The sequence below is a fragment of the Lissotriton vulgaris genome, chromosome 7, assembly GCF_964263255.1.
Source record: "Lissotriton vulgaris chromosome 7, aLisVul1.2, whole genome shotgun sequence".
Classification (NCBI taxonomy): Eukaryota; Metazoa; Chordata; class Amphibia; order Caudata; family Salamandridae; genus Lissotriton; species Lissotriton vulgaris.
In genome coordinates, this window is record NC_141695.1 from 998,029,641 (window position 1) to 998,054,760 (window position 25,120).

A 25,120-nucleotide genomic window follows, 5' to 3' on the forward strand; every position below is an offset into this window, starting at 1 on the left:
CCTGAAGGGTTCCCATATAATAATGGAAGTGAATATTTGAATGATTTCCCGGGAATGGATTCCAAAAGAGAAACAATACGTCACTGGCAGCCTGTCTCATGTATTGGCCAATCTCTTCTGCAGAATACAGCAAAGACATTTTTTGTTTCTAATCTGTAGCCACTTGCAGTTATTTTGCCACCATTTTCCAGACGTGCTAAGAAGCAGTGCTCTGCACCAGTGACTCCAGCTCTGGTAGGATAGTGCCCAGCCATTCACAAAAGACCCTGCAGTAGGTGAGTGTCTGCTTTTGATGACTGAAGAACACAACTAGGCTAAAGCGATAACTGAGCAGCAGTAATGCTGGCCTTTCAGAGGTAAAACTGTTTTTGAACATTGATTAAGCACTTGAAATGCCATTGTAATTAATCTCAACCTCCCATCACTCCTCACCTGGTACCCATTCTCTTTTAACCCCCGGTGAGAAGAGCACAAAGCAGAGGAGAACTGAAAAATGGAAAGCCGCCATATCCTCTGTAGGGAAAAAATGCCACGATTTTTCTTAAAGAGTGATGCCTAATTCTGCCCAGGAGTGACAGCCGTATTAATCTGAGCCATAGCTATCCCTTCCCCACCGCTGGGAGAAAAAAGCATGTGTAGATCTGCACACTAATGGGAACCGTTTGCAAGCAATTTTCGTGTTTCAAACAACATCTCGGATGCTAATGTGTAATAGTCTGTCAAGCCTAACAGCATCATCGACAAATCGCTGCTGTGGAAAGACAAAAGTGAAGCATCAGTACTGATAATTGCTGGCTGTCACAGAAACGGGGCTAAAAAGAGGACGGCTATGTCCTTTTAAAGAGATATAGGTCCTCACTATATATTAAATACCTCCCGCCAAGTTATCGCTCTCTGACCTGATCACTGGAAGTACATATTGAGCAACCAGTGCTTTTGCGTGCAAGAATATTACCATTTGGTGGTATCCTGAACTGCCACGCAAAAAAGTCTCGGCACAGTGCAGGTGGTGGTGTCTACGGCCTCCTCGTTTGAGCTGAAGGGGGTACACTCAAGAACCTGTACTTGCTGTAGGGTCTCAAGTCCCTCGGCCACAGGTGCTCCGCACAATCATCATCCAAGATTGGAGCACAGAAATCTTATCCAATGCTGGATTTGTTTTTCCCCTGTGTCTGACAGGTACCTACACCAGTTTGACATTGGCAGAAGGGAATACCGGTGGATGGATTGGATTTGCATGAGGAACACCAACATGTAAATCCGGTTAAAACTAACAGATACTTGCTGCTGGCTGTGTGTTAAGCCACCTGCAAGAATAATTCTTTTCCAGGAGGCTCTCCCTTCAATAAAATAGACTTTTTGTTTCACTAACCAGTAGGAGAGGGTATCGCAGAGAGGTAAGGGCACCCTTCTACAACATTTGTGCTCCAAAGCTATCATTGATCATTGTCAGATTATCGACGATTGCTTTGAATATGGCTCAGGGTGCACTATTCCTTATTAGAATTGATCAAATTGGGGCATAGACTATGGATAGCTTTTACAATATCCACACGTTTGAGACGCTAAACCTCAATAATGGGCAGAGAATTTGTTGCCTATGTGCACAATGCTTTTTAAAAACATGGTAGTAGCACTTTAAACATCCCATCTCAAAATATTTTTTTTTATAAATGTACTACTTGCAATATTAGCACATTCATAACTACAAGAAAACAAATGGCCCTTTATGGAGGAAAAAACTGTCTAAATAGAAATCAATGCAAAGTTTCTGTTCAAATTTGCATTCCTTATATCACATTTCTCTAAGAATCTTAGCGAGTACGTGTCCTTATTCCCATTGCATGCAATTTTGATAGCTCTTTCGTTTCTAAAAAGATCAGGCCATTTATTCTATAATATTAAATTGTGCCCTCAGCCTGACTCATAGCACTTACCACTGAATATAGTACTTTCAGAGCCACTTTCACTGGCATTTGTGTGTTTATAAAGGCTTTCTGTGCTGGATGTATTCCTTTCCATACTCACCTGCAAAACGTCTGCTTAATGCACCAATGCATATCTGTCCTTTAAGATTTAATATATGTCCATGTGCCCTACTAATCGCCAGCAATGCTTTAACATGTGTTTTCCTATACGGCTATGAATTGATGTGAATTTTCTGCACTCTGATAGGGACTCTTTCCTTGTCATTAAAATCCCCTGCCATCAGGATATTAATTACAAGTTGTACTAGTTATATTTGACAGAAATCAAAGGAAACATTCTTAAACCCGAGTACAAAACCCAAGTGTCATTGGTTTAAGCTTGGTGCCCAGATTGGTAGATTTCAAGCATCAATGTCCACTCCAGTTTAAGAAATCAAACTTCACTGACTCGTCCCTCAAACGTTCCCATCTAACACAAATACTTAATTAAATCTCCATTTGTGTCTTATCTTTCTTGTGCTCTATGTACTATATATATAGCATCTCTGATAATTCACCACAAAAGGAAACAGGTTGTTTGAAAACCTGCTAATATTGCTTCTCTCAGAAGCACTAAATGTGACCTCATATCAGGTTCCATATTCTCCATGATTGCATGTGGACATCAAATTGTTTTGGAAGCCTTTTTACATCAGCTCTGCTTTGATCAACAACCTTCCACTTAAGCATTTTGATTGGCTCCCCACTCTTCTTGCAACCTGCTTTGCCTCTGTGAATTAAAATTGCATATTTTATTGCACTTATGAGCTTCTCACTAATGCGCAACATACTGATTATGGAAAATGCTGAGGCTGGAACTTTCTTCTTAAACACATTTAAGTCTCGAGCATGTTTACTCTGCATAGAACATCTTAATTACCTTTCCTTTCTAAGAGTCTGCCTGTGAACTGCTATTAACCTTTATAGCTTCAAACACTCACAATACCCATCACACTGAACAAGCTTCCCAAAATGTAGGTAATATTTGCTTCACCTCACTGTACCTTATGATTGCAACAACTATTATTCTTTTTTAATATATGTAAAATGTGTTAGAATTATGTTTGATTTGAGCAAGCAGAGCATATAATCAGTGGATCCTTGTAGAATACCAGATATAATCAACTAACCTTGAATTTATTTTTTATGTATCTGTTACTCCAAGGACTATTCCACAATACAGTAGCCCAGTTTTCAGAGACAGCTATGGAATCTGTATCCTTTCCTGAGTAAACCACATGCATGTAAACAAATAGTGCCTACCTCCACGACACAACCACAAATCAATTATAAACTTTCAGTGGGCGAGGCGCAATATATACAATAGGAGGTATCCGAGAAGCTATCTAAGGAAAAAGGTGGAAAAACATAGCACCATAACAACACTTAAGTTGAAAGAAGTCTATATGGTCAATAGCATTTAAGCTACAATGAAAACTATTGCAACTATTTTGAAGTGGACATGGTTGAAGTTGAACTGTATGGAATCTACTGTTGGATTGACAGTAACCTGTGAGTTTCAGATTACTGGTATTGCGTTATTTTAATTGAGTTTTACATCAAACGATGTTAAATTACTATTATTTAAAAAATCATTATTTACAATATATAAATGTACTCAAAGGATAATTAAAACTATGACAAAACGTTTGCTTGCTTCCACTATCTACAAAATTTTAAAAAATATGATAGTTTCATATCACTGTAATACATAACAGATCCATTCTTGCGTTGATGTTATATATTAAAATTGGAACTTCCATTACACAAAATAGGCAGTATTATTTTGCTCAAAATTTTAAAGTCTGCGCCGTGCCTTCGTCACTATATTGACGTGTAACTGTTTTTTCTTGCAATGACCATAGATAATCCGAGTCACTTGGAAGGGTATTTTCTGCAATTGTTTTTACCATTAGAGAGAAATTCAAGGCAGATACCAAACTCATTTGTGAACAATTTTAAAAGAGTTATTATGTTTGAGGATCCTCGATGAAATATGATTGACAGCTGAATGTAGTATGTATTCTACAATGGTGCATTATACTATCTATATTGGATTGCTAATGATGGGTTGTTTGCAGATATTTTTGTTTTGCTCGATTCGGATAACTTACTTTGTTTTAATGGACAGCATTCCTCTTCACCACTACTGGTAGGCATTAAGCCACAAACACTAAAACCACACAAACCATACATTTTCCTGGAATGGCATTCCATTTACAGGGAAATTCACTCCCAATAGTAACATGTCACACATTTTGGTTTTTATATAAAATGATGCAGGCCGCAGAGTGACCGTGTGAAGCCTCATTTAGAATATGGCTGTATTTCTAAAAAGCACCCCACTGCTTCCCTCTGGACCAGTTCAGGGCACAAGTGGTGAAAGGCATTCTTTCTTGCATAAGCTTGCCAACCACCTGGAAAAGTTCAGTTTTTGAATCGCTGTGGATAATGTGAACAGTATGCCCCCCCCCCCATCTTTGTAGGTGTGCAAATATTTCTAGTTAACTGCATCAAATGCGACCTTCTGGGGCTTTCAATGGGCGTTTCATTGTTACTTGTGATTGAAATATTCTAAAAACCATGCATCATGGATTGGCGCCTAGAATCAATAATTGTGCATGCCTGTGGGATTCCCTCGCTGTGCCTGTTGGCTTTAGAAATCACTTCTTATAGTAAGGGTGTATACATGTACTTGTGCAAAGAATGCCTCTACCATTATCAGAATGTTCTCTCCCATGAAGCACTTCTTGATAAAGGATCGGTTGGTTTCTGGTTTCTATTGTTTTCTGCTTCCATACGGGTGAATGTTAACTAACAATGGTCCTGAAGTCATTCCTCAAGAAGAAAAGGCTGGACAATCAACCAACCTCTCAGTCCCCCACCAAACCCTGGCAAGGCCAAGCCCTTCTTCCATCACCACAACTCCTAAAATACTCTTACTATTAAAAGTGCTTTCTTATTATGTGTGTTACATCCAATGGTGTACACTTCAACCACACAGTGTGGTTTTTGCATTGGTCTTGATTGGCTAATGAGTACATTAGCTTAACCGGGAGTCAATGCTGAAGTGCTTATACAAGCAACATTGTGAAATACATGTGCCACATGGATGCCACATGGATGTTAGCACATCATGATGGCTTAAAGTGTCACAATTTGAGCACTTTAGGGCCTCAAGTTTGTACCGCCGCTATTTTCAGTGTAATTGTGGTTTGGAGCATCTTCTTGGTTTAAGCTACTACTTGACACTACACAATTCCCTCATATTATATTTCAACCTCCATTGAGAGCAAAACCAGTGCTCCCAGAAATTAAATAGAACTATAGAGTTGCTGTGCTGGGTGTACGTCAGTGTGATAATTTCCAGTATTTTACACTTGGCTGAATTAACATACTCATAATTTGCTTACTTCGAGCTGTGTAAAGCTAACTGGTCGCAGGTTCTGACAGAGAAGCATATACTGCACCCGTAGAGATGCCATGGATGACAAGAGATTGTCCACGCCCCCTAGAGGATGTGTGCAACAGAATCTTCACTTACATCTCCACAATCCCTTCTGGTAGATTGGCAGGAATGTCAGTCAGGCCTTTCCCTCGACAGTCCACAATGTTGTTGCTGCAGGCACAGGAAGGAGGACAGCTGACTGCGTTGGCATTGCAGAGCTGAGCATCTGTGTGACTTCCTGTGAAATTGAAGAAGAAAATGGTTAACACAAAAAAGGCAGGCACACAGTTGTGATCAGATATATATTTATTCAGAATGAGAAGCATGCAGGTCGCTAGGGGCAGGAGATTATCAGACAAGACAGTATCTCTGATTGGTTGGTTGGGTTTGTCTCTGCCCTATCACTCCGATACCCAAGAGATACTCTCCAACAGCGAAAATCCACAACAGTCCACTGTGCATTTGGCTTATTTCCAGAATGGTTGCCTATTATAGCCAGAGTGTAGGAGGGGCCAAAACACAACTAAGAAATAGAAAAGAAACTAAGCAAATGGTGTTTAATAATTTGTTATTTATTAAGAGTGTTATAAACCATTGCATGCCACCTTTTGGTTACTTCGGAGAGCTGGCATGAATGGAAATCCAGTTTATTGGTTGAAAAAAGAAGGTGTAGTCTAATTAGATGAGGCAAGTAACTGTATCCGCTGTTCTCGTGTTGCAACCTCTGTTCTTCACTGGATTCAGTTGAAGTCAAATGCAAGAGTATATTTCTTAAAAGTTTCCTGAACCTCATGTATTAAGTTGGGTTTTTAGGTTTAAAGTATTTTATTAAGGCACAAAAAACAAGGGGAAGGGAGCAGGGGGTCAAGTGAACATACAGTACAAAAAGCGTAACGTTGCAGCAGGTCAGAAGAGAAGTAGGGAGGCTGGAAGCCCCAGAGGGTAACAAGGCATAAGACATAAGGCAATAAGGCACTGTGGATGACCCCCCTGTAGGCCGCCACTCCCCTAATCAAGGCTGAGCAGACTAGCACCCCGCAACACAGTAAGAGAGAAGCACACCATTCCTCCAACCCCCCAACCCCAGAAAGGAAGAAGAAAGAAAAGCAAAGGAGGAAAAAAAAAGCAAACAATACCCCAACATCCCCGTCCGAAAGTCAGCGTTAGAAGCGTATAACCCCTCTTCCCACCCCCAACCCCAGGCCCCTGAACCCGCACTTTCACTCCGCTGGCGCCGCCGGCGGTGTCAGCCTAAGGAGGCGCAAGTACCGTGGACACGTGAGCTCGCGAAATTCCGTGGACAGCAGTGCCAAGAAGGGGTGCCAAAGCTCTTCAAACTGGTCAACATTCCCAGCCACCGTTAGCGACATTTTCTCCATGCCCAGTACCTGCCAGAGCCTGTGCAGCCAACCAGTGATAGAGGGGGCAGTGGGGGTGCGCCAGAGCACAAGAATGTTCTGAACCGCGGAGCCTAGCGCAATCGCAATCTGCCTTCCCCTGCGGGATTTCAGCGGGTACATCAAGTCATTGGGGAGGCCTAGCAAGACATACGCAGGGAAGCGCGGAAGCTCGATCTCAAAATGCCTATCCACCTCATCTAAGACTTCCTTCCAATAGGCCGACAGCACCGGGCACTCCCAGAGAATGTGCGTGAGGGTGCCCTCCTGTCCGCAGCCGCGCCAGCAGCCTTTATCGCCGATTTTGCGCATCTCATAGAGCCGCTCCGGGGTATAATACCAATAGGTGGACACCTTAGTGAAGGTCTCCGTCAGCCCAGTGTGGTACGCAGAATGCCTCGCCCGGTACGCAATCCTGTCCCATTCCTTGTGGCTCAGGGTCCTGCCCAATTCCCTGTGCCAGCGCTCCCTCCCTGGGTTATAGTAATGAAACGGCAGGGGCTGGAGAAACTTATACAAGTCAGTAATTAGCTTGGCATCCGAGGTTCGGGTTACCAACCATCGCTCATAGGGCGTAATCGAACGGGCAGCGACGTCGCGCACTGGGGGTTGAAGAGCCCAATGGCGGACTTGCATGTAACGCAGTCTATCCCCTTCCGTTAGGCCAAACTCCTGTCGGAGCTGCTGGAAGGGGAGCACGCCCTCCGGCCCGTAGATCTGGAAAAGCGCCCTGCAACCCGCGCTCACCCAGTGGGAGAAGGCTCCCGGTTCCAGACCAGGAGTAAAGTCGGGATTGCCAACAATGGGGGTGAACGGCGATGGAAAGGTAGTGAGCTCACGAAGCTCACACACCACGTCCCACACTCTTAGCGGAACCCGGGTGACAAAGGAGGCGTAGAGATTAGGCGGGCGGTGAGTGCGCCGCAGGAACGGGATCTCTTGGAGGGTACGACCCGCCACTGCCTGGTCTTGAAAGAGCCAATGTTTGTCCGATTCCCACCTGCTCCACTCCACCAAGTACCGGAGCTGCGCCGCCTGAAAGTACTTCCGAAGGTCTGGGACCCCGAGACCCCCGGCCTCCGGGGCAAGCATGGAGAGGACCCGCTTCATCCGAGGCTTGCGGCCCTGCCACACAAAGCGAGAGATGTCCGCCTGCGTCTGCCGTATCCAACCCACAGGGGGCTGGAGAGGTAGAGCGCGAAAGAGATACAGGATTTAAGGCAGTATCGTCATCTTTACTGCCGCGATCCGGCCCAGCCACGATAGCAGGCCTTTGTTCCATCGGCCAAGTTCCTCTTTGATCTTTTTGCCCAGAGAGGAATAGTTAGCTGCGACCATTGCAGGCAGGGAGGGGGCAAGTAAAATCCCCAAGTAAGGCACCGTGGAGGAGGACCATTGCAGAGGAAAGAGACGCTGGAGGTCTCGCCTGGTGTCGACAGAGAGCGACACGTCCAGTGCAGCCGATTTAGTCATATTCATTTTAAAGCCCGCCACGCGGGCAAAAGCGTTCAGTTCCTGGACGCAGGCAGGGAGCGACCGCCTGGGGTCATCCAGGGTCAGCAAGACATCATCTGCGTATAAGCTGACAGTATGCGTGTATTGCCCCATCTTCACCCCAATAGCGTCTGGGTTATCGCGAATCCTCTGTGCAAACGGCTCCATATAGAGGGCAAACAGGAGCGGCGATAGGGGGCAACCCTGTCTCGTGCCGCGCTCAATGGCAAAACTGCTGGAGCTGTGTCCATTGACACGCACTGACCCTGATGGTCTCCTATAACAATTAAAGATCATAGTGCGGAACTTCTCGCCGATCCCCAGTTTCCCAAGGACCAGCTCGAGGTATGGCCAATGAACCCTATCAAAGGCCTTCTCCGCGTCGACCGATAGTAGCATCCGCTCCCCCGGGACGCGTGAGGCCTTCTCCAGCATGTGTGTCACCCTCTTGGTATTGTCGACCGTCTGCCTACCGGGTACAAACCCGGCCTGATCCGCCTCCACCAAACCTGGTAGGTGTAGACCCAGTCTAGCCGCCAAGATCCCCGTGTAAAGCTTGAGGTCCACATTTAGGAGCGAAATGGGCCGGTACGAGCCGCACAGAGTCCGATCCTTCCCCGGTTTCGGGATAACCGACACAGTCGCCGAAAGAAGGTCCGGTGGGATGGCTCCCGGCTCGGAGAAAGAATTGAACAAGCGGGCCAGGAGGGGCGCGACTGTGGGACAGAAGGTCTTGTAAAACAAGGCCGTATAGCCATCCGGGCCCGGGGCTTTACCGTGCTTTAGTCGTGCAATCGCGGAGATGACCTCTTCCACGTGAATGTCCCTCTCCAGGTGGGCCGCCTGGGCGGGATCCAGGGCCGGGAGGGTCACGGATTCCAAATAGGCCTCAGCCTCTCCCGGTGGGGAAGGCTCCGCAGCGTACAGCGCCTCGTAAAAGGAACTAAAGGAATCCGCCACCTCCGCGTCACCGGAAACCGGGATCCCATCCATTCCCACTAGTTCTTTTACTACATTGCGTTGCTGCGCAGCCCTGAGCCTATGGGCCAGGAGCTTACCGCACCTATCTCCGCCGGTGTAAAAGGCATGCTTCAGGCGTAGCGCTGCGTACTCCGCCCGGTCTAGATCCAACGCAGAGAGGAGTTTCCGTGCCACCTTCCGCTGCTTCCAGACACGAGGGGCCCCCGTTCGGCGGTGAACCTGTTCAAGTTCCCTAACCTGCGCCGTTAGTTCTTCCCTCTTGCGCTGGCGTTCCCTGTTTTCCGCCGAGGAAATGGAGATAAACTCCCCTCTGATGACCGCTTTCAAAGCTGCCCACTGCGTTGCCAGGGACGTGTCAGAGTTGTCATTGTGGGTCTGGTATTCCCGGATGACCTCCTCCACTCGCTTCACCACCGATTTCTTATGGAGAAGCGTGTCCCGAAGCCGCCACATCCCTCTAGAGGGGGGGGCCGCCGGCCAAGCAAAGACTCCGGAAACCGGGGCGTGGTCGGACAGGGACAAGACCCCGATGTCTGCCGCCGTGGCGGCCGAACAAAGCGGTCCGCTCACCAAGAGGTAGTCCAACCGCGAATAAGTGCGGTGCGCGTGGGAAAAGTATGAGTAGTCCCTATCGGCGGGGTGCATGGTGCGCCAGAGGTCATGCAGGTCCATCTCCGCGATCCGGTCCTGTACCGCCCTAGACAGCTCCCCCGTCTGCGGAAAGCGCTGGGCCGACCTATCCAGGGCGGAATCGAAGACCATATTCAGGTCTCCCCCCAGGATGATATGGCGATCGGGCGAGGCAGTGACGTCCACCAACACAGATTCCAGGAAGCGGTCCTGGTGGTCGTTTGGGCTGTATACGGAACCAACCGTAAAGGCAACACCTCCCAGACGCATGCGATACACTAGAAGCCTCCCCTTCTGCTCAGCATGTTTATACAACACCTCCCCCCTGAAGGAGCTGGCTAGAAGAATGGCTACCCCTGCAGTCTTGGTCACAGCAGAGGAAAAGAATTGCGTGGGGAACTTGGCAGAGCGCAACCTATGGCAATCTTTAGAAAGTAAATGGGTTTCCTGCAGGAGGCAGATATCCGCCTGCGACCCCTCTAGCAGGGAAAGGATCGCCCTACGCTTCACGGGGTTATTCAGACCCTTAACGTTAAGGGTCACTACTTTCAGGGGTGGCATCGCTCCCAGGGAAACAGCGCGCTATGCAGCAAGCGGGGGATCAGTGGGAGGGGCTCACAGGGCAGGGGCGCAGGGAAGGCCAGAGACGGCTTCGCACATGTTCGGACAGCATCGGACGGGACCCCCCCAACACCAAACCAACATTTAGATCCCCCCAGAACCCACCCATGGCAACCAGCCAAAACAAAAAACCAGAAAAAACACCCCATTGTCTCAGTCCAGCCCAAGTGGGCGAGTCTGCAGAAAAATAGTCAAGTGGACGTTCAGCCACACACCTCCCCCCTCACCCCCCCAACTCCCAGCCCCAGCCCAGCATCGTTCAAGCTAAGAATCTCTCCCCCCGGAGTAAAGTTAGGCCGTCAGGGCCACGCCAGTAGACTCAGGCAAATCCCTGGCCGCTGTCCTCAGGGCCTCCGCCATATCTGCCCTGATGGTGGGTGAGTCAGGGCGATTCGCTGTCGCTGACGATTGGCGCCTCCTCGATCTCCTTCGTCCCCGTCGCTCGGGGCGCCGCCATGCGGGTGTAGCTCCTTCCTCCTCCGCAGCAGTGAGGCCCAATACTCCACAGACATCTTGTAAAGAGCGCAGCTGATGCAGCACCCCATTCCATCGAAAGATAAGACGGAAGGGGTGACCCCAGGAATAGGCTGTCTCATGCTCTCGCAGAAAGTCCGTAGCGATGCGGAAAGACCTGCGCTTCTGCAGTGTGATGGCGGACAGGTCTTGGTAGAGCGCGACAGGTTTTTCTCGGAAGGTCAGCGGTTGCTTCCTGCGGGCCTCCGTCATGATGCGCTCTTTTAGGGGGAAATCCGGCAGGAATGCCAGGATATCAGGCGGGGGTGCCGATGACTGGCGCTGGCGGCCCACCCTGTGTGCTCTGTCAATGCGGATCGGAAAATCCGCTCCTTCCTCCAAGATGTCGCGGAACAGGTCCTGTAGATAGGCCACCAGGTCCGCACCCTCATCTGCGGATGGTACGCCTCGCACCCGGATGTTATTCCGCCTGGACCTGTTCTCTAAGCCCTCCGAGTGGGCCTGGAGCTCGACACACTGCTCCCGTAGGCGGAGGACGTCTTGCTGGAGATGAACTATCTCCTCATCGCGACGTTGGGCCGCTGTTTCCACAGTGTCAACCCGCTCGCCCAGGCCTTCGACTTCCCTACGCACTTCACGGACCTCTCCGGCCACTTCGGTCTTAAGAGTTTGGAATTCCTCCTTGAGGGAGCTGAATAAGTCCTCCATGAAGGACCTCGTGACTGGTGGTTCGCCCACGGTGGCGTCCGTCGATGCCCGGGAGGCCCCCGGGGATGGCTGCGCCGTGTCGCGTAGTTGCTGGGTCCTGTTGAGCATTTCCGGCAAGGTGCGATCTCCTCGTGCTGCGCCACGTCTCCCAGTCATCCTGACCCCCGGTGAAGCTCAGGACCAGGCGCTGTAAGCAAGCCCCGCCGCCCGTGGGTGCCAGACGTGAGGTCCTCGCCGAGGACAAGGGTAGTGCGTCACAGGCGACAAAATGTCGGCCCGGGTCTGGACGAGACGGCCCTCGAGCCAGTAGGGCGGCCAGCAATGTCCAAATTGGAGGCTTTCAGCCCTGTGCCCCCAGGGAGGACAACAGATGTGTGGGCACCGGGATGAACCGAGGCACCCGTATGATAAGGGCGCAGGCGAGGGTCCCCAGTATCAGCTCCACAAAGACAAGATGGCGGGAGGGCGGAACCCAAGAAGGCATCCTAGGCCAGCAAGTCCATGGGCGACCCTCAAACAGCAATGGGTCCGAAATGTGCGAAACCAATGTCTCCCATCACCTCCAGTTGATGTGCCCGGCTCAGGCACTGCTCGGACTCCGTCGTCCGGCGCCTCCAGGCGCGGAGTTCGCAAGTCGTTACCTCCCGACACTCAGGGTAGGGGGGAATCGCCGATGGAGGGCCGGGGTTTATCACCCAGCAATGGTGCTCGCCACCAGGGCACCGGCCAGGAAGCCTCCACACTTCGCGGAGTCCGTCTAGTCCGCTCCCTCGGGATCACCGGCTTTCAGCTTTTCAGCACTCGGCCCAGCCGAGGCGCGCGGACAGCGCCGCAGTATGCTCCGCCTCCAGGCTCTTCTCCTCGGGGCGACCCGGGCTCCACTCCTCGGAGCGATCGCTGAGTAGACCTTTCGGGGACTTCCCTCGGGGCTACAGAAGTCAAAGTGGTATCAAAATGTGCCCCAAGAACTCCGGCACAGTTCTCTCGCCCGCAGTGCAGCCGCGGGGGGAGAGAAGCGCAGGAATCGGGGCTCGAGCTGAGCTGGGCCGGGGGAGCTACGGGAGGAAGCGTCCGCTCACCCCGCCATCTTGGCCACGCCCCTTAAGTTGGGTTTTTGGGCAATTCAGGATGTAGGTTGTTCATCATACTGAAAACTGATTTGTTAATCAGATGGGAAGCCTTTGAACAAAGATCCTTGATGCCAGAACATTTTCAGATATTTTTTTCAACACATTTAAAAATTATATTTTCAAAAAGTAATTCTCGTACAGGAAACTTTATTCCTTTTACATACTTGTTTCTTGTTAACGTGACTGGACTACCACACCATTTACACAAACAAGATCACTTTTAAACCGTTCCGTGCTCACATCTGCCGGCTACCTTCCAGGTGTTGCACACGGCTGACGCAGCCCCGCCCATTGTGTCGAACGTCCGCACCACCACGGTAAACGGGTTAAATACCAAACATACAAACCTACAATGTTTTACAAAATGGCTACTCGTCCTTCTACCTTAAGAACAAAATCAGCTTTATGAAGCCATAGCTACAATACTCTACAAGGAACTATTACATTCAAGGAGATGTTAATTTTCATTTCTGTACCAAAGGCATAAATCAAGTATGCACTAAGCAAGAGATGAAAACAGAACGTCTCCAATCAAACACATGTCTTCTAAAAATTATGTGTCCACACGGCTTCAAAGAGCAAGCATAGGTGGAAAATTAAATGACAACCAAAAAACATAGGCCCACTACATCATAGCTCAGAAGAGTTTGATCCTTTGCATCATGGTACAGGCAGTCCATATTTGCGCTCCCTCAGTGTTTACTGTAGTGTCACACTACAGTCAACACTAAGGGGAGCGCAAATAATGGACTGCTCAACACTGACGGGAGCACAAATCATAAACTACATGTACCATGATGCAAAGGAATAAACTTTTCTGGGATATGATGTAGTGTCTGGCCACACCACACTGATTTTCTTGACCCACTTTACCATTTATCACATGTTCCTAATGTTACTTTTTGTAAAAAATTGTATTCCAGCCCATTGATTACACTTCATCCGGCCTGAGCCAGAGAGTACGGATGGAGCCAGAGAGTACGGCTGGAGCCAGAGAGTACGGCCCGAGTGCGGAGAGTACGGCCCAGGTGCGGAGATTCCGGCTTGACTACTTACGTAAAGATATGACTCATAAATGACCTCTGTGAATACCAAAAGTCATAAAGTTAGACTTTTGTGTCAGATTGCCTTTGTGAATCGGGGCCATAGTGCTTAAATATGGCAGTGATCCTGCCCTAGTCATGAATATTACCATAGCTAAAGTAAAATCTATTTTCGAGATTTTATACTGAATTGTATAATAAATCAATAATCCAAAACCATTTCACTGGGCCTTGATTTAGTGTTTGGTATTTGGTACTCAATTTATTGTGAAAGTGATAAATCTTGAGAAGAACTTGGCATGCGATGCCTACTGTGAGTCTGTGGATTTTACTCCTCATGTAACAATTTTCCTGGAAATTGGAGGATTAGGTGTTATCACAAAATGCTAAATGTGGGATAAAGTCCCAGCCACTTTATAAAGGTTACGTAAATGTTCATATCCAGTATTAGCAATTCTGTATAATGTTGCCAAAAAAATAAATAGGGATTTGACAACAAAAGATAAGATCAATACCCTCAAAAAATATATAAAGCCCCCATAGCCAGTAGAGAGATTAGGAGCAAATAAAGAAATAAGTGCACTAGCCACTTTATCAGTAACTGATTAAAATATTAAACACAGGAATGTGTGCAGAAGAGAAAAAATGCTGAAGCGCTACAGTTCAAATTTAAAGGGCTTATTTTTAGATCTTTAATTAATTTATAAATTTTAGCCTGGAACTATTTTCCACTTTTTCCAAACACAGTTTTACTTCCCAAATAATTAATTTTGGACATGGCCCTTTCTAGGGTGCTTTCCCTCAACTTTCTGCTTTTCTCCTTCCCAGTTCTATGCTGTTCTTGATGCTAACCTTAGGACGCAAGAGCTTTTGGCAATGCAGTGAAGTGTCAAAACACTGTGCTCATCATATACATACTGTGGATTGGTGTATATATGATGGGCTGATTCGAGTTAGCTGTAAATCCCTTGTCATGGGATAAGACCTATGCCAGGGGCATGTACCTTGAAAGCGCCTCTGAGGGCCTGCTGCACTGGTTGTGCATCCACTGAGGTAGCTCATCGATTGTGCCACATGTTTGCTGTGGTGGGGCTTGTGTGCACGGGTAACTGTTACGAGGTTTGGCATTTAAAAAGCTACGTGCCAAGGTTCTGCAGGTCTCCTGCTATTTCGAAGTTCTCCCCGGTGACAGGGTGCAGTGTTGAGAAGAGGTTGGACGTGAGCGGGTGTGCGTTACATGCAAGTGTCGTAAATGGAACTGGGTGGTATATTCGGTACGACTGGGCCTGCTTCTCGCATAGGATTAGTATTTGGGGGTGTAGGCAAAGGCTGTTGAGCATTAGTTCCTATGGGCAGAATAGTAACAGTATATGTTTGGTATCATTGAGTTTGTAATGGTGCATCCTCTCAGTAGTACGAGTGGGCTCGACATTGCAGTGATGGAAATGTCACTTTGGGAAAGTGGCATTTGGATGTTTGCCTAGCAGCCTGTCTCCTACTTCACAACTTGGTGTCAGGGGGACAGCCACATCTGTGCATTTCTGATAGATGGCCATAAAGTAGAGGTTCAAAGGAAACTGCGGACCTTTGATGGGGCTTTCTGGGTCAATTACGTGTGGGTGGAATTGGTACCTGCATTCCGAAGGGGCAGGGTCTTGGCCTCACTAAAGATTGAGATAAAATATCCTGGGGTAGGAGGGCAGACAGCACTCAATTTAGAGGGACCTATGCATTTCAAAGGTGGCATTTTGACCTAATCGTATCTTCAAAGGACATGGTGGGAATAACTTGAGGCTTCGGCCTCTCAAATTAGAGACACCTTGGGATTTGGAACCATACCACGCTGGTTCGATACTAGGACATTGATACAAGGAATCATTGGGGCAGGAGGAACTTCAACCACACCACAGGGGTGCTTTGTTGTGAAAAAAACACAGTACAGACCCGAGGGGCTGTGTGTGCCTTGTGGGCATCTGTAGCTGACTGTCAGAGGTCTACGGCAGGTCACACCTTCGCTGAAGGAGAAAACATTTCTCCAGATGTGGAAACGCACCAGCTTCCTGGGTCACAATCCTTTTTCTACGGGGGGGGGATAGCATTCCTGCACCCGTGAAGGTACCTTCGGGTTCCTGGAGGTCTAATCCAGATGGACAAAACTAAATAACTGTTTCTTTCTGTGTTAGGTGGTTCTGACTGTCTAGTCAACAGGGCGCAAGCCGGGGCAACGTGTATCATTGGCTGGTGGAGTTGAGAGACTGAGGGGCTAGGTCATGAGGCATAGTCAGAGACTGGTTTGACCTTTCTGAAATGGGAAAGCCTGACAATAACAAATAACTGTAAAGTGTATACCCTGTGTGTGTTTCTTATTGATTTCAATAGAGAAGTTTGACAATTGCATATAACTGTAGAGTGTATATACAATGTGTATCTCGTTTTGTTTTCAGTGTGTCTGTGTGTAACATAATTACAAGTGTATTTTAAACATATGATGTGGAGTCTTTTGTGGCGAATGCAGTGTTGAGAGGGGGGTTGTTGTACCAGTACTTTACACTCAAGCCCTGAGAATAAGCCTGACTGCTCGGTGCCGGGCTACCAGAGGGTAATCCCAGGTTATAGGATAAGTATATTGTGCTCATTCTATCTGGAACTGTGGTTTCTGGTTGGCTTTGATGCATCTCAGCCAGCCCGAAACTGCTGTGTTTAACAATTACCTTATGGTGAAACTATCGTAATTGAAATTTAAAATATCCACTTTTCTAAAGTAATTCTATAAGCATTTGAAATGTAGTTGACGTCTTTAAAATATCAGGGAGCTGATGGAAGTGAGATCTATCTTGTATGTCCTTCTATAGTTTTTTAAGTATTTTTATTTACTAAAGAGAAACAGTTCATAAGCATGCGCACAACCACGTAGCCAGTGCGAGTCACAATACATAACTGACTGAGTAATGGTGATTAGTATTAAAGAGTCATTACATGGGACTCTTCTATATCTCAGCCTATTACATCAGAGTACTTCACCAGGGAAATTGTAAACATCGTAAGATTATTTGCCCTCAATATGTTCTTTACATTGGGAAAACGGTAAATAGCCTATTTGTTGCTTACACGACGTCACCAACAATACGCATTACAAACAAGAATGATTGGTTTAATAGTTATAGTCTCTTAGTGCAATGCAGACAGCTGCTCAAACAGCTTCACCCAGAAATGACATGATTTTGAAATTCAGATTGTCTTTACACAAGCTTATGTTTCAGACCTGTAATTGCTGAATTAAGGAAACAGTGGGGTCCCCCTGCTTGTACCTGTTTCGGTGTGGTGAGTGGGGGCAAGTGCAGATGTCCTTTAAAATGTTCTTCTGTTAGAATCCCCAGGGTACATCTTCGACAGCACACTCTTTTTGAAACGCCATAACACTAACAACACCTCAATTGTTAAGTTTAGTAAGGCAGCAGTAATCTTTTTTTATTAAATTGAACTTATGAGTTCTCTCTTCCACGTCGCCCAGGTTCCTGTAAAGTTATTGATCACTGAGAAATGAAGTATGCCCATTTCTCAACTAAAAGCAATCTTCGGAAATTCCAGCACATTGTCTCGAAGGACATTGTTTGCAACTGATGTATTGATGTTATTGCAGTTAAAGAAGCTACTATGTCATCATTGTGCAAGAAGAGCTAAAAGTGTATTTAACTGAGATATGAACAAATCTCTTCTTATTTGGGAAGGCTTTAGGTGTAAAGTAATAGCCTTGAGAGTGCCTTTTATTCCTTCAGTAAAGCTCTCGTTTGTCTCTGCTTTTAAGAATGACCTTTTTTGTGTTGTCGACAATACAGGTATCTATGGTGGAACACCTGGGGCTGTGTTAAAGACAATGTACTGCGGTTGAACATACATTTACACATGTTCATACCACTAGGGAACGTTGGAATTATAGAAGGGGCTGTAGATGCTTGTATGGTCAGTTCTGTTATAGGAATTGTGTGGGCACATATGTTGCACTCGGTTAATCCCAGGGAGGCCACTCCATCATTTATTTGCGTACATGGCCCCATATAAATGAGGGAATGGCGTTGTTTGTGCCGCCACACTACATTACAGACGTGATTGCCAGAGCACACTCACTGCTGGAACTGATTGTTAGAAAAATGAAACAGTGGACGGCCAGCGTGGCCCTATGGGTGCCCTATAGGCGGGTGACACAGGGATCCCAGAAACCCCCAAACATCTCCTTGCGGGTGACTGCAGTAACATACTGCACCTGTCTACAGGGGATCACTGTTCCCTCAGAGATGGAATGTTAGGGGGCCATTATGATGATGAGCGGATCGCCACTGGCAGTGGCGATCCGCCCGACATCTTTCTCTGCTCGCCCTTCAATTACCCACTGCCATATTACAATGGCGGGAGGTATGGCAGCGGACAGAAGGACCCTACATTGGCATGCACAAGGTGGCAGGCACCACGCCGTGCCTGTCTCGTTGTGCATGCTTACATGCTGATATAGTTAGCATGCCAGGGTGTCCAGAGAACATTATATAGATAAAATCACCTTCACAAACTCTACATTAGGCCTTTAGTCCTTATGTTATTCTTGCACCAGCACCTTTCTTCTTGTCATATGCTAGGATTAGAATGACAGTATAGGTGCACGATTCTTCTTATGTCAAGAATATTGTTCTAGCGCAGCGATGCTCTTATTTTCGAGTGCATAAGTGAATAATTGTTCTTGTATATTGTCAGCAAAGACTATAATCTCTTCAAAAGTGAATTAAGGTAACTTTTTCTTTTTATAAGCAATCAAATAGTGAGCCTTATGGGTTAGAGTTTTTGTTTGTTTGTCTATAATGTAAGAAAACCAAATCAAAATATATATGTACGATTATATTTTCGTGCCACGTATCTCGTTTCTCGCTTTTATTTATCAGTAACATAGTATATCATTTGCATGCTGCAATTTTAGAGAAATGCCTTTTACTTCTGTGCACTTTCATAAACATCCCTAAATTATTTCCACAGAAACTTATTTGCACAGTAGGAACTTCGCAAATCTAAATTGAGCTGATTCACAAAGTCTATTTATGTTTTACTTTTGACTTTCTCCTCAATTGTCAAGAGTAAGGGAAATGTGATTTGCTTTAGATTACACCACAAGCATTTAAAAACTCAAACTACAAAATAACAATGATATACAAAGGACTATAGAAAACAAATACACAAACAATGTTAATATTATTCGATAATAAACAAGGACTTTCGCTTAGACATAATGAATATGGGTTAGTTTTGAGCATACACAGCTGTACAATTAAACATGTATGCACTTATATTTACATTGTTTTCCTTCAGTTTCTTAGGAACTTGTGCACTGTTATTCTAGCTCTGAACATTGCCTCACTGTCATACTAATACAATACTCCAAAGCATCGCATATCACAAGGGCACAAAACCAGCAAAAGGCATGACCCTCCGGGATCATTCTTATGCCAACCTTCCTCAGCAAGTGAAGAAGTGATGTTCTTGTCAGAATTTAGTATGGCAATGTATTCGGAGTAATCTGAAGTTTATCTTTATACAGTCAGATTGACAGTAGCATGACTGACTAGCCTGGTTGTTTTTCCTTTCTTGGGCCAAACGCTTTCTCCATTTCTGTTTTATTCATGTGTGCCTCTATGAGATGCACAGTAGCAACCCCACTGAAAAAAATATTACCAATACCAATATTGGCTATATAGTTTCATTTAAAATCCCCTTCCTAAATAATTTTCTGAATGTGACAGCCAGTAGAAGTGACAAAGACAAAGCCAGTAATTTAAATCAAAAGATCATATATTCTTTGGACAGTCAAGGGGGTGGGGAAACAGTAATGAACAATCTTCCACTTTTAATACGTTTTCCTTTAAAAGTGATGAAGATCGCTTTAAGGTCACATCCATACCACTAGAGACAGTAAATGGCTCATTTGTTTCACTCTTCCACACACATAAGAAGCATAAGATTAATTATGTCATAATATGGCACGCAATGTACAAGAGATTGGTTATTTCATAGGAATGGATGCATGATAAGGCACCGATTCCCAGTAGGTCATAGAAGAGGTTGTAATTTATCATAATCAGTAAACATGCATTAGCCCAGGATGAGGTTTTTACGGAGAGCTGCAAATAGCTTCTGTCCTGGGTTTTGGAGGGGCAAATGCAGCACAACATGCAGATTTGGTGTATAAAACCCTGAGTTACATATTATGACTTTTGTTGTACATTTTGGAACACATTTTTACGTATCTGATCTACCTAAATGTGTTGGGGGAGAACAGCAGGGGTACAATAAGCATTGCAGAACTCAGAAGTCTGATCCACTTTGCAAACTACTGTTTGTGGAGTGATTGGAATTTATTTCCACATTTGGAACAGTGGCTTTAGAGGGATATTTTTCTAACATATAGTGACCAAGAGAAACTGCATTCAGGTGCTCTCTAACTAGTGGGCATTACCCCAGTGTATTGTCTATGACAATGTATAGGTTCTTCTTTGATGGGCAGGAGTAGGGTATGAACCTCTTGGCCAGAGATCAAAGGTCTGCATTTCATCATGAACCAGTGATACAATCACTTCGGTCTTCATACTTCAGTTTCAGACAATGTGCACCCGTTAAAAGTTATTTTGGATTCCTCAAGTGACTTTTATGCTGCAGCCTAATGTTTTTTCACATTTGTATTAGCAGCAAAAACACCACCAAAAGAGAAGCGTAGTATTGGGTATGGGCATGTGTTAGGGATACAAAGGAAGTTACCAAGAATAGTCAATGTTGTTTTGTTTAAACCATCAATCATCCCCAGGGCTGAAGATCCTTTTGATAGAGAAGCAGGTCACGGGAGAAGGCTCCACCCTTTGTGAAGTTATCCTACACCATGACAGCAAAATATCATGAGAGCAGCGACATTCTCTACTTAACAAATTAGGTCATAAACAGATTGAAGTCAGGAAGAGTAGGGACAGTCCAGATATTAACGAGTTGAAATCAACAATAGTTGCATTTATTCAACAAAATTAAGTATGAACTGGAAAGGTCTTTAGCTGCAATACCACTCAGATTACAAATACAGGGGAACTTGTGTAGACATGTCTTTCAGACAAAGGCATACAGCAATATCTTGATTTATCAGCAGAGGTTCAGAACTGTAGGAACCGACAGCTGTCAGGACAGAGTGATTACATACTTTTGCCAGAAAGGATCCCCAAAGAGATCATTGTGAGATGTGCATTGAAGGGGAAAATACATGAAGAGAGAACAGAAATGTTCTTGTTTAGTCTTGGTGTTGTGGGCATAGGTGCAGTTGTTAGATCAATCTAGCTGGTGGGTTGTTAATAATATTGCATTCATTTTGGATTTTCACAAGGACTTGGAAATCTGTGTATTTGCACTGGTTTAACACATCTTTCTCTTTAATTCAGTCACTGTCCCTCTGTCTCTATTCCTTTACCTTCCACTCCCAAAGTAGTGCTTGCTAACACGTTCTACTGCTAATAAGTGACTCACAACTACCTATCGTATGTTCTGTTTATAATGCGCTCATTTACCATTATTTTTATTTACTAAAGTTCACAGTTAATCACCAGTCAAAATGAAAGCCTTAGACTATTTTTTTAGTTGTCAAAATGTCAGTGAAATACCATCAACACTTAACTTAATTTTGTATTACCCAATCTGAAAACATATTAAAATAAGACTCACTCATGTTGAACCCATTTTTTAGACAAATGAGAGCTTAAAATATCATTAAAACGCCTAACTGTTGAACAATGTTAAAATTAAATGTGTTGGCAAAGAACGAAATAGGGCGGAACAGGGCTCTGTAATTATTCTCTTTCATGCAAAGACAAATGCTCTTTTATTACAGAAATTGCAAAGACAAGGGGGATGAATAGTATGCACCACTTACCAGTGCAGACAAACTCTTTTTTCTGAATATCAGCAACGTTGAAACCCCTCAGGTGTATGGGTGCCATGCAGAACGTGAACTGACCAATGGTCTTCCTCTGACGCAACCAGTCGGAAAGCCAAGCCAAGTGGCAATCACAGTAAAGGTAATTGGAATGTAGTCGCCTAAAATAAATAACAGAAACGCAATGAAGACTTGATCTGGAGATTTGACAACTAAACACATCGTACAAACAACTAAAGCAAAACAAAGTGCAAGATTCTGATTAGGTTTCATTTAGGCTGTACTTCTGAACTAAGAAGAAATTCAAGTGCAAAATATTCAAGTTTGGCTCTGATTTTAATTCGGTAGCTTTCCGAACGTGTTTTAACAGTGAGTTTTCGAATGGTGCATGCTTCATTGTTTTGGGTATAATGGGCACAAACAAACTTCATTTAAATGAAGAGGTAACTAGGCAAACAGCAATCAAACCAGGAGGGTAGATGGGGAAAAATACATGATCTGTATCGTAACATAACCGGACCACCTTTTGGCGGACCTTTTCAATTACTGACTTTCAATTGAAGAATGGTGTAGGAATAAAAAAAAAAGAAACAAAAACAATAAACAGAACTAGTTTATTAAGAATCCCATGTCAAGTTTTGGCAGACAGTGCAACTTCTTGGATAGCGATTCACCGATATAGCAGGGGTGTCAGAGGTGACTTTGTATGCCCTTTCTCTCAAATGGCATAAAAGAGTGAAATAACAAGGCATTCCCAGTCACCTCACAAGAAGTGATAACACAGGATCCTAGACCCTTATGACATCACAGAAAGTGATAAGACTGAAATGAAAACACAATTGCATCAAATTGTATGATTAGTAAATAAGCCATAGTAAAAAGTCTAAGCGAAAACTCACATTAACTAGGGCGCCGCCATGGTGCTGTTTTAAAAAAAGCATGCAGTCACCACATTACAATGGCACAGCTATCACATACTCAGACACAGGCATCTCTTGCCTCCATTCGCAATAGTGGGCTCGATAAAGGCCTTAAGTTCCTCCTTTGAGGCTCGCATCCAAAAGTACATCCATTGTATGACAAAGCAGGCATCATATACAACGATACCGTGCTCATGTGCAAAGCAGGGCCTCACATACCTAGTCACAGATTCAGATGTCTAAATATAGTTTCAGATATCCAATGGCATTACTACACGCCTATTCTCGACCTCAGTTGCTCAGGCACCCCTCTTGTTTGCCTGTATGGACAGACACAGCCTCAGATATCCTAGTACAAACTCAAAACTCCAGGCACAACCCCAATAAGCCCAGAAATAGCCAAACTGCAAAAAGCTCAGACAAAGGCACATGTTCACAGGCACATAATTCATATGAGCATACCTAACGTGAAATGGCCAGACATGTCCACACATATTATCTAATACACATGCACAGGCTTAAATATCCAGAAATGGCCCGACCCAGACCCAAATGGGAGGACACAACCATCATATCGCCATCCCTTGAATATCTTCAGATACAAAGGTACCATCTACAAAGCTCATACAGGTGAAGAACATAGTCAGGATAGGCACCAGAAGACTGCTGTGTCTTAGTCAAAGAGAGAGTGAGAAAAAAGAGAGAGAAAGAGATCATCTTCAAAGTGCCTCATTCCACATGAGCAGGATCTTGGGGGCTAGTGGAGCAGCTGTAATGTAGCAGGTTTCCATTTTTTGTAATAAGCAGATTGGAGAATGGGGAGACGAAACAGTGTAGCTTCTCTTCGCGATCTCTGTCCTTCTTTCTGCTCACACCACAAAGCAACCTTGTGCGAACTTTAATAGTTCACCTGAGTGAATTTTATTCAGCTCCTAATGATCCTCTAGTACACATATTCGCATCTGATGGGTTTCTTAAGTCTTTGTATAGCAACACAGATTAATGTATCATAGTGTGATATCAATATGTTCCAATGCAGACTGAGATAGAGTCACATAGAAACCCTATCAATTAACAGTCCTGTTGCTTCCTTTGCTTTTGTTCCAGGCACATAACCGGTTGGCCCTGAACCAGATGGTAGTGTGAGGTGCTATAATGTAGAAACAATGAGCTTTTCCTAATTTTTAAATCCAAAACTGCGAATACCTCACCAAAGATTGCCATTAAGGCTCAATAGAAAGGAGTTTGCAGTTAGACACACTATCGGAGTTGACAAATTACCAATCTCATCTTCTGAAGTATGAGAAAGTATTGCTCTTCTCTTAACTTCACCCAATTTGAATATTTTTTCTGTTAGTCATCCAAATTAAATTCACATATATGCATGTGTAGTTAAGTTGAACTAGAGTTTACCACACACTGAGCAAAGATTCACTATGTTATTTCAGGAGGTGTGAAATTAAGTTAAAAGTGTGCAGTCATAGAAGTAATTCAGTCCACGCAAAACATTTCAAACTCTTGGCCTGTTCTTGTCCTTTTTAATGCAATTTGCTTTGCCCTTTAGAGCAATTCCGGTGCTCACAATATCCAGATCTATTTTTTGTAAAAATCTGAGGATAAGCAGGGTGGCTCCCAATTCACTGAAGTCCCTATGATAGTGACATTCTCATCAATTCAAATAATCTAACTTTAGAAAAAGAGACCATGTCCTTTGTGTTTGGTGGGGGTGATCAAGCAGCACTCTACAACACTGCCATGCACACTGTGACAGTTCCCATTCCAGCTTTTCTTTGGTTGTATCAGATTCTAATACTTCTACTTGGTTGTTTCTATAGCTGGTTACCTATAATCAATAAGATATGATGCATGTCGCGAAGACTGTCGTCTTATTGATGCTTTAGTGTCTGCAAGTCCTGCATGCTTTTGTAGAAGCAAAGATAAAACTGTTAATCAGATACTATAAAAATTCAAGTTTTGAATCATAGAGAGACATCGTGCTAGGACTATCATGTCAGAGGTAGCCCCAGTTTACAGAGCCAACCAACAATGCAATATTGGGGGCAGTGAGAAGATGTGGCTTTCAATCTGTCGCTGTTAATTTTACAGCCCTGAGCAAGTAGTGACAGAGAATAGCTGACTTGCTATTTCATATAAAAAAAACACAGGTATGTTGTGTGATCAATCTCAGAAACTCAAGCACGGGCTTGTTGCTTACTGCTTTAGCTAAAGGATAGCATAGTACTAAGGAATAGCCTGAAGGTGTTAGGATGATAAAAATTCAAAAATGTTTCTACAGGTTTTGCTGACCGTAATATGGTTTCATGCATTTTAGTATTTTATGTGGTAAAATTAGTATTGTATG

At 44.9% G+C, this 25,120-nt stretch overlaps 1 protein-coding gene across 3 annotated transcripts in view; it reads right to left on the reverse strand.

Moving 5' to 3' along the window:
- Positions 1 to 25,120, reverse strand: part of SLIT3 (slit guidance ligand 3) — a 967,014-nt gene that overhangs the window by 253,347 nt on the left and 688,547 nt on the right. For all 3 annotated transcript variants that reach the window (XM_086931418.1, XM_086931419.1, XM_086931420.1), the window contains 2 exons: positions 21,836 to 21,999; positions 5,512 to 5,653 (listed from right to left, as the gene is read on the reverse strand). In XM_086931418.1, coding sequence (XP_086787544.1) covers positions 5,512 to 5,653; positions 21,836 to 21,999 — 306 coding nt within the window. The remainder of the gene's footprint in view (positions 1 to 5,511; positions 5,654 to 21,835; positions 22,000 to 25,120) is intronic.